The sequence below is a fragment of the Carassius carassius genome, chromosome 6, assembly GCF_963082965.1.
Source record: "Carassius carassius chromosome 6, fCarCar2.1, whole genome shotgun sequence".
Lineage (NCBI taxonomy): Eukaryota > Metazoa > Chordata > Actinopteri > Cypriniformes > Cyprinidae > Carassius > Carassius carassius.
Window position 1 is genome coordinate 26,770,321 of NC_081760.1, and position 16,306 is coordinate 26,786,626.

Genomic DNA, 16,306 nt, shown 5'->3' on the forward strand with positions numbered 1-16,306 from the left:
TTATGTTGCTCAGGCCTTGAATACAAATTGTGATTGGCATCTGCATGGCTGGCACTTTTTCCATTATTGAAAAGAAAAAGGGACGTTCACAATGAAGGCAAAACATTGTTTTTGTTTTCTCCTTTTTTTGTCAGAAATGCTTTGAATTAAGAATGGGTTGTGATTGTTGGCTAGATGTTTTCTTATATATTTTTAGTGTGTTTTTTTTTGGGGGGGGGGTACCATTCAATATTTTCAATGGTAGTGTTTTAAATAGCATGCTGACAGCTTGCTGTGTGTTGGTGCATCTTTAAATAAATCCCCTTTCAATTAAGTTTTGTAAATGAATATTAATGTATTACAAATAAACATGAATAAACAATGAACATTATGTATTTAGAAATGAGCAGTAATGTACTTGTTACTCAAAAAATGTTATATATTACTTGTTACTAGTTACTACTTTTAAAAGAAATAGTATCTTCCACATAAAATTATTCTAAAATGTTACTAACAATATATTTCTGCCTCATCATTTGACCAAAATCCACACTGGATCACAAAAATCTCAATTGTTACTGATATTGACATCCTGATAGTAAAAGTGGTACATTAATTGTCATGTATAGCTTGAAGCTAATTGTAGCTATAATTTCTTTGTAACTCATATGTGATTATATTTCATGAAGTATTTTATCAAAATAAATCAAAGTTAATAAGATTTTTAATTATAGTAATATAATTTATATCCGGATCAGAGGGATGTGGGTGGGCAAGCCATTTAATGCCAGGGTAAAGTAATGCAACTACTTACACATCTGTGTTCAAATCACCTTGTAAAATATCTTAAAATATCAAAAAATCTTGTTTTGCATATCCATTCCTCTGAATGTATGTCAGAAAAGACAGGGATTGATGCCAGCTGCTCTTATGGGCCTTCTCTGAAGGGCTGTCTCCAACCAGCCAAAATAAAAAATATATTATTTATATTAGGATGAGCACAAAGCAGAGAGATCCTTTAACTTAGAACCAATCCACAGAAGACAGACACATGGAGCCACACAGACTGACAGCAAATTTAGCTAGAATACAGGGTCTCTTCCTCTCGCTCTTTATCTCAAAATAATTACCATAAATCAAGGGAGCAAACATCATTGTGACTCTATATGTAAATACCTATACCTTTCTCTCCTGAGGTCTGTTTCCAGAGGTTATGGTATTAAATTGAGGAATAACACAAATTAATATAGTCTAATAAGAGCCTAGCCACCAGACACTCTCTCTAAAAATGGCAATTGTGGCAGAGTTTACAGAATCACCTGTACCAATTACCCCTTAGTGGTGCTTTTTATTAGTCCCAGTGGAATCAGCAGACCACCTAGAGGGCTTGTCAACACAGGGCATGCATTTCCTCAGGGAGTAGTTCAGTGTGTGTGTGTGTGTGTGTGTGTGTGTGTGTGTGTGTGTGTGTGTGTGTGTGTGTGTGCATGTGTGTGTGCTTATGTATTTAGGTCAATGTGCTGAATGGTAATAGAAATGGGAGCAGTATTGGAGTGCCTACTGTGTGAGGTGGTGATGACTGCTAATGAGTGTGAAACAGGGCTGAGAGGTCGAGACCCCACTGAGTCCCTCGAGACCTAGAGAGAAATCTGCCCCAGAGAGTGTTCTACATGTAGACGGAAAGAAGAGCGAGAGAGAGAGAGAGAGAGAGAGAGAGTGTGAGTGTGTGTGTGTGTGTGTGTGTGTGTGTGTGTGTGTGTGTGTGTGTGTGTGTGTGCGTGTGCGTGTGTGTGTGTGTGTGTGTGTGTGCTTGTTTTGCACCTACTGTTTAGAGAATGGAGCAACGGCAATTTCCTGTCATCTTCCAAAGCATTCTGTAATCACTCCGCTCCCACTCTACTGTGGGTTTTCCCATTCCCGTTTTTGTTTATTTGTTTGTTTGTTTTTATGCCATCTGAGTGCAAGTTGTATTAATTGAAATCACGTATGGTTCCTAGATTTGTATGATTTTATGAGTATTTTTGAATATAATATTTTAATAGGCTAGCTTTCCTTACCTGTCCTTACCAGATACAGCATGATAAACCTACTGAATTATCATTGGGCCAAAGAAGCGTTCCTATGTGTCTTAAACAGAATGTTTAAAATGAAGGCAATACTGTTGTTTTCCTCTTGTTTTCTTAAACGTAATTGGGTCATGAAGGATTACTATTTTATCTAAATATGTACTTTTTTAAGCATAAGACATTTTCAGAAGCACTGTTTGATTAGTGTGCTGACACTTTTACACTTCAGCTCTTAGAAAGTTGCCACTACCATTAGTTTCCATTTCTGTGGTGCCGCCCACACAGAATTCTCATTGGACCAAAGTGGCACTCTTTATGTATGTTAAATGTCCAATATGGCTGAAGAGAAATTGATTGAGAAGGTTCAGAAACAGATATTTCATGACAAATTCCTCCAAAAGATAATAAAACAAAAAATTATAAAAAAAAAATCATTTTAGAAAATCACATCTGATTAAGCATCATAGAAGTCATGAAAATGGTAGGTGTGCTTAGTTTTATGAAAGTGCACAAAAAGAGGCGTGTTTTGTGATTGTTCAGAATTTTTTTTTTGTTTTTTTTTTTTTTTTGCTTTCAATGTGAACAGACAAATTGCTTGTAGCTGGAATCATGTCATATCATGCCTGGTTAGGATTTTATTTACATGTGTTATAGTGTTATAGTTCATCCAAATATAAAAAATTCTGCCATCATTTACTTATCCTTCCCTTGCTCCAAACCTATTTGACTTCCTTTCTTATGTGGGACATAAAATAAGATAATTTGCGAAATTTCTCCATGTTGTCTGTTCAGTGGAATTTAAAGTAACCAGAATATCTAAGTAACAAATAAGTAATTTTAAACTGACACGAGAGTAAGTAAATAATGACAGAATATAAACTTTTGGGTGGACTATTTAAAGGAACACAATAATTTTTTCTTGACGAATCTTTTTTAATTCCACAATAAATTATCACATTCACTCTCAGTCATAAATTTGTCTTTCTAATTATATGCATGACAGAATTATACACGTTTCTTTCAGACAAGCTGTTGCATTACAGTCTGTTAAAACACTGTGCCCTTGTATCGGAGCGATCTTAGAGTAAAGAGAACACACAACATTCTGACTTTCCATATTAAAATCCCTCTTTGCTAAAGGCAAAATCATTCAGATCCCCTCCGTGTTCACTTTCACTCCCCACTGCCTCACAGGAAGGGCTCATCTTGTTAGATTTATACTTAGCTAGGGGGTCTACATCCAGGAGGGCCTCCCTATCTCTCTCTCTCTCTCTCTCTCATCTTTCTCTCTCTCCTTATCTCTCTCTTCTTCTTTAGTAAGGTATTTGACCTGGTGGTATGCTCCAGTGGTGCAGAACACTCCTGATGAGGGGTTTCTCTGCTTCCTTCACCTGCATTTCCGTCACACACACTGACACAACACCTCATCGACCCACACTCTCCCCTCAGACCAAGGCCTAAATAGCCAATCAATACAGCCACCGCAGCTGTTCCTACATCCTTATATTTACCTCGCATGGCAGCCTCACCACGCGAACGGCTCCCTGAAGTAATCAGCTCCCTCCACTGTGTCTGAATAAAAGACCGAACACTGAAAGACAGACGCATCCTAAATGGACTGTGTCATTGTGCATGCATGAATGCACTGGGAGACGAGAACGTGCATATACAATCAAGAGCCCTAGCTGTGGCTAGCGCCATTAAAAAAAAAGTACCAAGTCGTCAGAGCTCCCCAAAACCTGTTGATCGGTTGCTCCAATCACCCCCATTCCTGCCTCTCCAGATGTCTGAGTGATTCTATTTCTTTCTGCCTGAGTCTGCTAGCTGGGTGCCCAGCTGATCGAATAAACCATCGGCGAACCCCACAGCCAGTGAGTTATTGTCTGCAATAGCCAAGTCACAAGCGTCCATTCCAGGACCATGTCCACCACGACACAATATCTGCTGGAGCTGCTGTTATTGGCGTTGGAAGGGAAAAAAAGCAACATGGTCATTTCTCCAGTAGAGTGCTTGTTCCTCCATTAGCTGCCTTAACTGAGTAGACTGTTATACTTCAGCACCTTATTAAATCAGAAGAAAGCAGGCCAGAGAGTATTACGTGAGAGTAAATTGATTTTGGCACCATGCTGCTCATCTACTTTGGCCATCTTCACACAAACCCAATCCTCCAATTATTGTTTATGGCTTGCCTCTCTGTCTTTGCTCTCTTGCTCATTCTCGTTCATTCTCCTCTCCGTTCTCCTGCTTTGAGCCATCCATAATATTCCGTCCCTGCTTAACCCAGTCCCGAGAGGACACAGTCCTTTGCTGTTTTCATCATTGTTAAATGCTAACCATGAAGTTTCCATCACATACTATGCACTTGGTGGTCACATAATTATTTGTTTCATTTTAATAATAAAAAAAAAAAATTTAAATTGTAAAAAAAAAACAGTATGTAGGTCTATTTTTGGTAATAGGTTTGCCTAAATTCATGAGACTAGTGTTTTTAGATTTCTCAGGGTACATTGTTTCAAATGGTACCCATTCTGCATCATCAATAATAGGCTTGACTTTGCTGTTTTAGAAGAGGACAATTCGAGAGTTACCCCTCTTTAGTAAATACACTTTTCAATTTCACTGTGTAAAAGCCACTCATGATGAATAAATGAGGCCTGCCACCCGCACCACTACCACCAACGACGAATGAAATGTCCGCCCATAGATTGTTTCAGCTGAATAAATAAATCCACCAAAAATCCACTCTCCACCCAGCGCTCTCTGTCGTCTGTGCAGTGTGAAAGTGCAGTATATGCATAACCATAATCCCTAAACATGTTGTCACTCCAGCCCTTGCATTACCATATTTTATCCCATGCTCTATTAAAAGATTGCACTACTTACACAAACAGACACTTTGTACCGCTTCATGTCTGCTTCAGCCAAGTCTCGGAATTCAAACGCCACTGAACAACTGGAGAGATCCATTAAATCCATCAGTATCCCCTCTCAAACCCCATTGGCAGGCTTAAGTACACACGATATAACGACAGAATACATGTTTTGGAAGCACAGTAACCATTAATGAAAATAGCACAGTGAGGATAACAGCAACACATCTGCATGTTTGGTTGACATCTGCTTAACAGCAATCCTCTCTCACTTTGATCTGCCTTGAATTGGCCACTGAATCTCACTTTTCACATAAGTGATTTTGACTGGACTGTGAGCCTGATTGTGTCATTGAGCACAATTCAGCTTGCAGCTTATGTCTGATTCTACCATCAGGGACTGTTTGCAGATGTGTTAGGATTCACCTTTCAAAACACAAAAGCTTGGGGAGATGCATGAAAGTAAAATGAGCTTATTAATTCATGCTATGATGGTTCCGTGTGTTATATTCTCTACAGTGTGATGTGCAGTAGGGATGCCCACTGGATCCTGTCACAGTACACACAATCCGTCTGGCAACTGACATTGTACTGTAATCTTGATGTGATCATGATGGTGCATATTTTAACCTATGTCATGTTCTGAATCTATCTGTCCATCCATCCAATTTTTTATATATTTTAAAATGTAATTTGCTATCTGTCTGTCATCTCTGCAAGATATACCTATTAACAAAAACAAAAAAAAACTTTTATCAAGGTTTGACAGATTTTGCTAATTAAAAAAAAAAGAGTTGATGAAAAAGGTAGATACATTACTTTGATTTAAATTATGGTCCTTTACATACATACTGCAATTCTGCAACATATTAGTCTCAATTCAAATCCGGTTAAAATGCAACTGAATTATGGTTTTAATTGACAGTTAATATAAAAATAAACAGATGTTGCCACGAGTTTGGCAGAAACTATAGCCAAGTTAAATTTGTGGGCAGTTTTTCACTTATCATGACAATGTAAGCAGCATTATTCTCTGTTGGTGCAGTGTTGGATATGCATTTGAAGTTGACTTACTATCAGTCATATATGCACATATGATAAACATTGACCCGGTGACTACATTGCTGTATCTGTTTGCTAATAATAGTAGTCATGCAAACTTTAGTGTATCCACCTACACATCAGTATAGATTTTATTCTTATTTACATTCATTGATTTATTGATTTAACCTAAAGCTATTTGCAAGTGAGAAATAATATAACACAAGTGATTCATCATAAGAAGTTGATTAAATACATTTATTTTAAGTAACTGTTCCTTCCTGATGCTCACAGAGTTCTCCAGGGGTTATTTGACCTTAATTTGTGGTCCTTCCTGCACGCTATCTTTCAGATTCTATTAAGACTTTGTGCGAAAAATGCATTGTGAAGTCTAAGACATGGTTGAGCATGTTGGTCTTTCTGCATCCCGCAGGTCTCCCGTTATGGCCGGAGGCTTGTTTGCTGTAAACCGACAGTGGTTCTGGGAGCTGGGAGGATATGACACAGGCCTTGAGATCTGGGGTGGTGAGCAATTTGAAATATCTTTCAAGGTGAGTTAAAGCATCTGGGTCGATTCCTCTCTGCAATTCACAAACAATACATCAATTCTTACAGACCTTATGTAGGCTGCTTTCTGTTGTTGGCCTTTTAGAACAAAATAATCAAACAGAACACAATAAGACCCATGCAAGATACAGTGCTTTGTGCAATCCAGGCATTAAAATGGATGACACACCCTCCAAAACCACATCCAATAGCTCATTGTTCCTGATCCATTGCAAACCTTTAACTATAACTATACCAGATTCCTTTTCTCACACTTAATGAGAAGTGCTCTCTGTCTGACTAGACAATCTCTTCTCATTCTTTTCAACAATAAAGCCGGAATGATACTGGACGGCAGAGGTTATTTTCTTCACTGTGTTACTAAGCGAAGCCTCATAGCCATAAGCATACCAGTGGCCAAAACAAGACGGCGACAATAGGGGAGCTGTGAGTCTACATGTGTGTGTTTTTGTGTTTAGACAGGCTAGACTGCTGAAACTAATTAGATTTTGTGATCCAGTGATTGGCTGTGGCTCTGAAGTGATTCGGTTTTGATTAGCGGAGCCAAAACTGGTGCCGATGGATGTGAAGAAGTGTTCCATTTATCAGTTCTGACATACCTGCCACCCCACTCTTTTTCATTTGACTCTCACTTGTGCTGGCACTGAACTTTGTTCTTAGAACACTATCCTCTGTGCCTCTCTAGTAACTATGGCAACTGCAAAAAATTGTTTAGAGGCTAAACCAGTTGTTTGACAGGTTTTTTATTTTTATTTTTTATCATTATTTCCTTTTATGCACAGTATGTGCCTGTTGCTATTTGTTATAAAGTTCCATGTAGTGTACCATTCACACTAGACCTTGAAATATGGTAGTAAAATAGCAAATAACACTCCATTTGAAAACGTTGGTACTGTAACACAGTGTCTCCATCTGGAACCGACATGCAACTTCAAACTGAAATAAAAGCCGGGGCTGATTGGGCCTGGCATCATCCCATTGATTGGTTGCCTGCCATGCTCCATCCAAGTTTCATCCATCTGTTCGATGTAGGCAGCTTTTTAAATGCAATTCGAGTCATCTTAATATCTTTAGTCCAGCCATGGCTGCCTTCCCTTCATGCTTCATGATACAAAAGGCTGTGAAAAAAAAGTTCCTAAAACCTGATTCCTAAAACTTCATTTGTTACATAGCTTCCTCGTTTATCCTCAAATGAGGGATTGGCAGTGGCATTTTTCTCACTAGCTTTGTAGCACTGATGTTTCTAACGATTCTCTCCCTATAACGATGGGGTCTGTGAAGTTAGCTTGACCGCTAACCCGCCGCCTGGCAGGAGAGATAGGTCTGTGCAGTTTGATATCTGCAGACAGCTCTCATTGGGCCCAGCGGGTGACTGAGGAAGAGAGAAACCATCAGACTCAACTTGTCCAACTAAAAGCCCACCTCCCCCCACCTTCTCACCTCTCTCTGTGTGTCAGTGGCCCTGGCTGAGTCCACACTCCACTATGCCTGAGCCAATACTCGATAAAGACAGGAACATCAAAGCCTTGGCCTTAGTAGAACAGAAAGAGAAAGACGGGAAGGGAAGCATATTGAACACCCTGCTTGCTTTCTTTCTTTCTTTCTTTATCTCTCTATTCTTTTGGTTTAAAGTGGAACAGTAGAGACACAAGTGTGAGGCGGTTGGAAAACTCTGGTTCTTTCCTTCAGTTGATGCCAGTCGATCCGTAATTGGAGCCCATGGTGAGGACGTTGCTTGTTGCTGTTATGATGTGGAAGCATAGCTAAATTTCTAGCTAGTCTTATATTCCCACTGAGACCTACCCAGACTGCCTGTGTAGGAGCTCACAAGGATGTGATGAATGAGGCTTGTTGAGCTTTTTCAACTGTCTGAGAGAATCCAGGAAAGAGACTCTGTATGTACTGTGATGTAGTATAAATGTGTGTGTTTGTGTGTATGTGGTTTTTTAGGTGTGGATGTGCGGAGGCAGCATGTATGATGTACCTTGTTCGAGAGTGGGCCATATATACAGGAAATACGTCCCCTACAAGGTGCCTTCAGGGACCAGCCTGGCAAGAGTGAGTAGAACTTCTACTATCCTTCCAAATGAGAAAGAATAGAGTGTTTCTCTACAGTGGCCCAATTCTGCTAGTTTATAGTGCTCTAGATTCACAATGTTCCTGAGACAATCTTATTCATATTCTGCTCACATGACAAGAGACAAGTGGTATGGAGATTACAGGTAGCACTTTGCTCTTGATATTGTGTGTGTGTGTGTATATATATATATATATATATATATAGATAGATAGATAGATAGATAGATATATAGATATATAGATATATATATATATATATATATATATATATATATATATATATATATATATATGTATATAGATAGATAGATAGATAGATAGATAGATAGATAGATAGATAGATAGATAGATAGATAACCATATCTCCATTAATCTGTCTCATAGAACCTGAAGCGAGTGGCAGAGACATGGATGGATGAGTACACAGAATATATCTATCAGCGCCGGCCTGAGTACCGCCACCTCTCCACTGGCGACCTGACCGCTCAGAAAGAGCTCCGCAAACACCTCAAATGTAAAGACTTCAAATGGTACATGAACACCGTAGCCTGGGACCTGCCCAAATATTACCCACCTGTGGAGCCACAGCCAGCTGCCTGGGGAGAGGTGGGTGAAGAATACTGTAAAAACTGTAAACATTCCAGTGTTGAGACAATTGCAGAATTTAATGACTAGCTTTCAGTCGTTAATTTCATAATTTGCGATTTCAGTTGGATTAGCTACAAAAAGTACAAATGTTGAATTGGAACATAAAAGGGCATGAATATAAGTTGCTGTGAATTTAAAGAAATCAGTGCAGTTATACAACAAAGCAATTTGAATAAAAACAGTGGTGTATACAGTATACTGTACAGAGAGAGAGAGAGAGAGAGAGAGAGAGAGAGAGAAAAGAGAAACCAATAGCCTGTGCCACCACAGTTAACAATAAAGCAATATAGAGGAGTAACCCTGCTGCCTTTTTTGTTTTACCTCAAGTCGCTTTGTTCCCCCAAAAGTGGGTGCATAATTTTTACTTGGTTTGAGTTATGCACTAAAAATGACACAATCGTCAATATATGAAGAGTTTGGTTCCAAAATGCAATAAATCCATTTAGATTAATTTGAGTAAAAATATGTTTTCTTTACCAAGAATGTGGCAGGATGAAAACCACTACTTTTTGTTTCAAACTTTCACATAGCATCTTTGGGTTATAATAACATTTAAAATTAAAATCCAGGTTTTGTTTTCAAAGATTTATTATAAAACTGTATAATTTTTTTCCCAAAATGCAATAAATCCTTAAAAAAAATTATTTCTCAAAATGCAATAAATCTATTGATTCAATACCAAAGTTATTTTTCATATTGAAACTGATGAAAATACACAACATAGTAAGTTGATCCACATATGAAAGACTCTGAACGTCAATACTAATCTTATATACAGGCACTGGACTAAAAATACATTCATCAGTCATCGCTTCCAACGGGAATTTAATGGGTCATCTTGTTAATGCTATGAATTAATTACAGCAATAAAATAAAATTTTATCATTAACAAGAACATGAACAACATCACATTAGGCCACAGAGATCCCAAAATGACATTTCCCTTAAATTCAACATCTAAAAGTGCATTCATCATTGCCATGTTACATTCATGTAGTTGACTAGAGCTATGTGCTGTATTAACAAAAACATAAATGGCATTAATAAAAACACTAACATTGACAAGCTAAGCAATATCGCGTTCATAATCTAATGTGATTCATCTAATGAACGCAATGAAGTGTATCTTGTCACTCAACTACGGCTCTGTGTAGTAAATGCATCTGAATAATTTCCATCTGAAAGCACGTGATGGAGATTTACCGGTACTATTAATCAACCGGCTTTACTGACGAGATGCGCATGACAATCTCATGCAATTTATCATGCAAGCCCTTGTCTGTTGATGACAAAGTACAAAGTAGATGAGGAAAACTAAGAGGCCGGGTGTATTCAAAGCACCGCCATTACTGTTTAGTGTGCATGGAATGGTGATTGGTTTTCTACTGTTTACAATGTGTGGAATGGTGCGCTGTGATTGGTTGAGCAGATATATTGCGTTCTGCAAAAAAGGGAGACTGGCATTTGTCGCGTTTTGGAAAAAAAAAGGGAGAAAACATGACCTAACAACTGCGAATATCCCATTTTGTGTAAAATTTAATGTTTACTTTTCAATACCGACCAGATACAATACTGATTTTGGCAGAAACTACATTTTTCTGAAAATGGTGTTTATCGCGTTTTGGAACCAAACTCTTCATATCCTGTGTGAGACAGAGCATAGACGCCAGTACAGGTAGAGGCATATGTGTGTGTATATGACAGAGTTTATGCAGAAATGTTCATTGATTTATGAGAAGCACTGCCTGGTGAGATATATTTTTCACAGGAGACAAGCAGACGGCTGGTTTTCACCTAAACCCGAACTGTCTAATATACAGCGACATCACATCGTAAACATTGTTTGCATCACTGCTTCCTAATCCATAAATACACAGAAGATGCGTAATACATTTATTACTCAAGCTGATACAGGCAGACAGGCTATTCAGGTCATTCATTATAATGCGGGTTTCCTGTGCCAGAACAGCGGTTCTTGGGAACACATGTTGAGAGACGGGCCTGCCAATTCCCTCCATCTGCAGTTCTGCCATGTCTGTTATAGTGGGGGGTATTTAATATGCATGGACTGATTCCCATCTTGTGCATTTTGATGGGCCTTTTTAATCACTGCTGAATGATGTACCTCAGAGACATCATGTCTTAATGAATGCCCCTGGGGAACACCATCTCCTCTTTTTTCAATTCCCTGTCGTGAAGTGTCAGAAATGGCAAGTAATAATTTAAAAGTGTAATTAATTTCCCATCCCAATTAATTGGAGGGCTGATGCTTACCATAAAGCATATCCATCCATTACATCCATCCATTACACAAATGTTTGAGTGGAGGGAGGCAGCCCAAAAATGTCCATTAGCCGACAACATGCTGTATGTTTCACTTGTTTGCTCTTTTTGCATTAGCGATATAAATATAGTAAAAAGGAAAGGCTGTTGGAGTGCGGCTGGGGAACCTGCTTAAGGGAAATTTATGCATGGTAAATATCTTCTTTCCTGAGGTGAAATGATAGTAATTTGATGGTCAGGCTGATAGTTTCATATGGCTTGCTCTCTAGCTGGTCTACTCGTGCAGCCTCCTGTCACACCGCCTGATGTATTGTTCAATAAAAGAGCCTCATTAGACTTTGGAAGCCAACCTCACAGGCCATGACAGAAAACGAGAGAGGGGTAGCTAAGGAATTAAATGGGTCCTTGTAGGCAGTTTCAGCAAAGGAGAGGGGTCACGGTCAGCATGACTTCCAGCTGACAGGGCAGCAAAATGGGTAAGCAGGCTATCAGCCATATGCCACTCGCCCACCTGCATGCATATATATACTCTCTCTCTCCCCCACAGCTGTTTCTTTGCCTATTCAATACACCCAAATACTCTAAATAATGCAATCAGCAGACTTTTCAGCCACTTTTATGCTCATAGCCATTGCTGCCAAAGGCTGTTATGGTGTAAATGCACTCTTAGGTTTCCTATGGTTTGAGAGGAGGAAGAGAGGAGAGACTCATGCTGATTTGGTCTGATTCTGCTACATTTACCTCTAAAGTGTTTGTGATTACATGCACTCTTCTAGCGTAGCCTCGTATGTTTTAATTTATATTCTTGCTTTACTTTGTGGTGTAAATATATTTTAAATAAAAATTGAAGTAAATTTTCTTATTTTGTGCCCCACAAAAAAAGTGTTAAACCATGAAAAGGTAGTATGTGCTGATGATTTGACTTTAGCAGCACTTAAAATGATGCAAGAGGAAATGTTCTTGCTGTTTCTTTCTAATCAGCACAACCTCCTGCTGAGGTTCTTAAAACATATTGGAACACATTTATAGCTGCTCTGACTTCACAGAAATGGGGTTTGGTAGTAAATTGCTTGAATCCAGCAGTAAATTCGGTTCTAATGCATGTCTTTGTAACCGTGTTGAACAAGTCAAATAACTCATCCTGAAAACACCACTTGACGGCAGGCGCAAGGAAGGTCCAAAAGAGAGCGAGAGGCGGCTAATAGACAAGAAAATGAATTAAACATGCTTTCTTTTTATAAACTCAGGGACAAAAATAAGTATTTAAGAATAAACTGGCAAGGCCTTGGTGTGACCTTGCTTTTTGCTTTCATTTTGTTCCATTTGTCAGACTTGTCCTTGCTCGATTCTCCAATCCAGCTCATTTGAAAAGAAATCACAGCCCAAATCGGATGCACCATTTCCTTGCCCGTAAATAATAAGCTGTAAATTGTTGAACTGAACTGTAATGAAGACCAACACAAGGGTTAGGACATTTAATTCTGATGCCGCACATTGACCAAAGCTTGTTGTGTCAATCTACTGTAGAAATCACTCTGATTGTAATGGTTTTCAGCTTTGGTTTAAACTCATTCAAACTTTTAGAGTGAATTTTGGGCTTTCTGACAGCGAGCAAAAGCAAATGCAGCTTTAAGTCATGCATTCACAGAGCAGAACGCTTGGACCAGAACTTCATGTTGATTTGTGGTGCCTACTAACTGATTTCCAATTACTTTCAACAGTCATGCCTTCCCAAGAGCTCAAAAACCCTAAATCCCTCACCTCAATCGTTCAGGACTCATAAGTGTGAGAAAAACATATTTGAGAAAGTGGGCTCCAACAAACAGACTGTAATCTGTTAACTCTTATGGCCTTGGTATGCAGTGTATAATTTCAGCAGTGGAAGCTTATGCATTGTTCATGCACTAAACTGCACAGAATAATATGTTCCACCACAGTTCATCCTTTTTGTTAGGTCTCCTCTTGTGTGTGTGTGTGTGTGTGTGTGTGTGTGTGTGTGTGTGTGTGTGTGTGTGTGTGTGTGTGTGTGTGTGTGTGTGTGTGTGTGTGTGTGTGTGTGTGTGTGTGTGTGTGTGTGTGTGTGTGTGTGTTTGTGTGTGTGTGTGTGTGTGTGTGTGTGTGTGTGTTGTGTGTCTATCTGTGCGTGTGACCTTGCCCAAGGCCCTGGTCCCCTCATGTTTCCCTAGTGAGGTGAATAAGTGAGCAGAATTGGCCCAGAACTGCTGCCCACTATTCTATGTCTGCTCAGGAGGCAGTGGCTCCAGCCGCTCATGCATTATTGAGCTGCTCTGTGACAACAGTCGGTTCACCTGAATGCCTTAAAGAAAATTAGTCGACCTGGACAGCCAATCAAAAAATGAAAAAAGGAGACCAATATAAGGACAAAGGGCAGCGGAACTCTCTGGAGTTCATGCAGTGGGGAAAATGTACACGTCTTTGTGAACAGATGTATTTTGAATGAATCATTATTTAAATAGGCCGATTTAGCACTTGAAAAGATCAGGGGTCATATTGTACCGCACTGCACAGTTGTGGAAGAAGGGAACCTGAGGAACCTTGTGGAAGAAACTACCTTGAATCCACATTCAAGAGCACCGTAGAGGTGATTGTTATTGTCAGGAAGTACTCTATCACATCTAAGTAATGTAAAGCACATACCTTGTGTAAATATTTAGTAATAGAACAAATTTACACATGCTTTTGACATTCTCAATTCATTAATATGCATACTTTTAGACATTTTAATATTCACAGAACTGTTAAAAAGAAAATTGATTACATTTTGCTAATATAATATTTGTTCCAGTAGAACATGTGGAATAGTATAGTATAGTATAGTATAGTATAGTATAGTATAGTATAGTACAGGATATTGAGGTTTTGTTGAAATTGCAATAAAGGCCAAAATTAGTAAACATGAATAACTGGAAAAAAACAATTAGTAACCAATAATGATAATGTGCCATTATTTTTAGCAAAAGTATATTGTGGACTTACATTATGTATATATAAAATTATAATAATAATAATAATAATAATAATAATAATTTAATTCATTTATTTATTTGTTTATTTATTTAATAATAATATTAATTATTATTTAGTAAAAATCTAAATATTTCTGGCACTTTTTGTTGTTGTTGTTGTTGTTGTTTGTGGTGGTGGTGGTGGGCATAGTTTGGCAGGGCAGAACATTCCTAATTGTTGAACCCATGTATAATTTATTCAGTACTAATAAATTATACAATAAACTTACAATATTTATCAACTGAAAAAAAGTAGTAGTATTATGTGTATTAAAAGTATTCTTCCCACTTTGCCTGTATTGACATCAGTTAAACCATTTTGTGTGTGGAGCGCTATTTGTATGTACGAGGTCCTAGCTGTGTCCAAAACCATGATTTCCATGTCTGTTAGGATGCTACCTTTAGCTGCCTATGTAGACAGTACAGATTGTGAGGCAGCTCACTAGGTTTTGAAACAGTGCTTATGTGTATATTACAGTACAGATTTGTCTTACAAACTTTTTGATCTCCAATTTCTTGTTCTTGAACTTTGTTCGATACAGTGACAATGCTAAAGCTAACCTTGTTAAATCCTTGTGCAATTGATTGGTGGCATTCAGCAAATCTTTTTCTGTGTCCATAGATCCGTAATGCAGCATCTGGTTTGTGCATTGACTCTAAACATGGCTCTACGGGCACAGAGCTGCGTCTGGACACTTGTCTGAAAGAGGGTGCGGAGCGAACATGGGCACACGAACAGGTATGAGGCTACTATTCTGTACACTATCCTGCATTGCTAAGTACTTATTTGTGTGAATGATGTGAACAGCATTAAGTGTTCATGTAGTTTCTTAAGCAACAATAAAAACTTTGAAGCCATGATAGCATGACATGAAGCTCATTCTGTGATAATCTCCTTGAAATTAAGAGAATCGCTGTTCCCTGTGGTGGTTAGATTTTCACGTTTGGCTGGAGAGAGGACATCAGGCCTGGGGACCCCCTGCACACCAGAAAATTCTGCTTCGATGCTATTAGTCAGAATAGCCCCATCACCCTGTATGACTGTCATGGTATGAAAGGCAACCAGCACTGGAGCTACAGGAAGGTAATGCAGTCAAAAATGTGAACATAGCTGCTCGTTCTTATGAAATACCACAAATGTATGAGAATAACTGTATGTAGTGACTAAAACCGTAAACATATTAAAAAAAATATCTTGTTTTAACTTCTTTCAAGTAGTTTCCTCAAAACTTGCCTTTGCCTAGATTTACAGGCATGGGGTCAAGGTCTGTCTAGTCAGCATGACCCTGTGAGCCCCTGCTGGTGGATGCAGTAACTACACGCTCTGTCGGCAAAAAGAAACCTTTCTGTGTTCTCAGAAAAAAGAAAGAAAGAAAGAAAAACTTTATTACAAAACTTCAATAAATAAATAAATATCATATTATAATAGAATATTTTAAAAGTTTTTGTAATTTTTTTAGATCATTATTGGTTTACATTAATGTAATATATGTTTGCATGTATGCATTGATGCATATGATTTTAGATTAATATAAATAAATACAAAAATATTTGAGGTCTTAAAAAAGGTTTATAAATTTAAGCCTTTAAATTATTGTATAAGCCTTAAGATTAATATACATAACTATATATATATATATATATATATATATATATATATATATATATATATATATATATATATATATATATATATATATATATATATATATATATATATATATATATATATATATGCCTTTAAATA

General features: G+C 38.0%; 1 protein-coding gene across 2 annotated transcripts in view; it reads left to right on the forward strand.

Moving 5' to 3' along the window:
• Positions 1-16,306, forward strand: part of LOC132142555 (polypeptide N-acetylgalactosaminyltransferase-like 6) — a 189,934-nt gene that overhangs the window by 171,704 nt on the left and 1,924 nt on the right. For both annotated transcript variants that reach the window (XM_059552509.1, XM_059552510.1), the window contains 5 exons: positions 6,390-6,507; positions 8,474-8,581; positions 8,987-9,208; positions 15,182-15,298; positions 15,494-15,643. In XM_059552509.1, the coding sequence (XP_059408492.1) occupies positions 6,390-6,507; positions 8,474-8,581; positions 8,987-9,208; positions 15,182-15,298; positions 15,494-15,643 (715 nt within the window). The remainder of the gene's footprint in view (positions 1-6,389; positions 6,508-8,473; positions 8,582-8,986; positions 9,209-15,181; positions 15,299-15,493; positions 15,644-16,306) is intronic.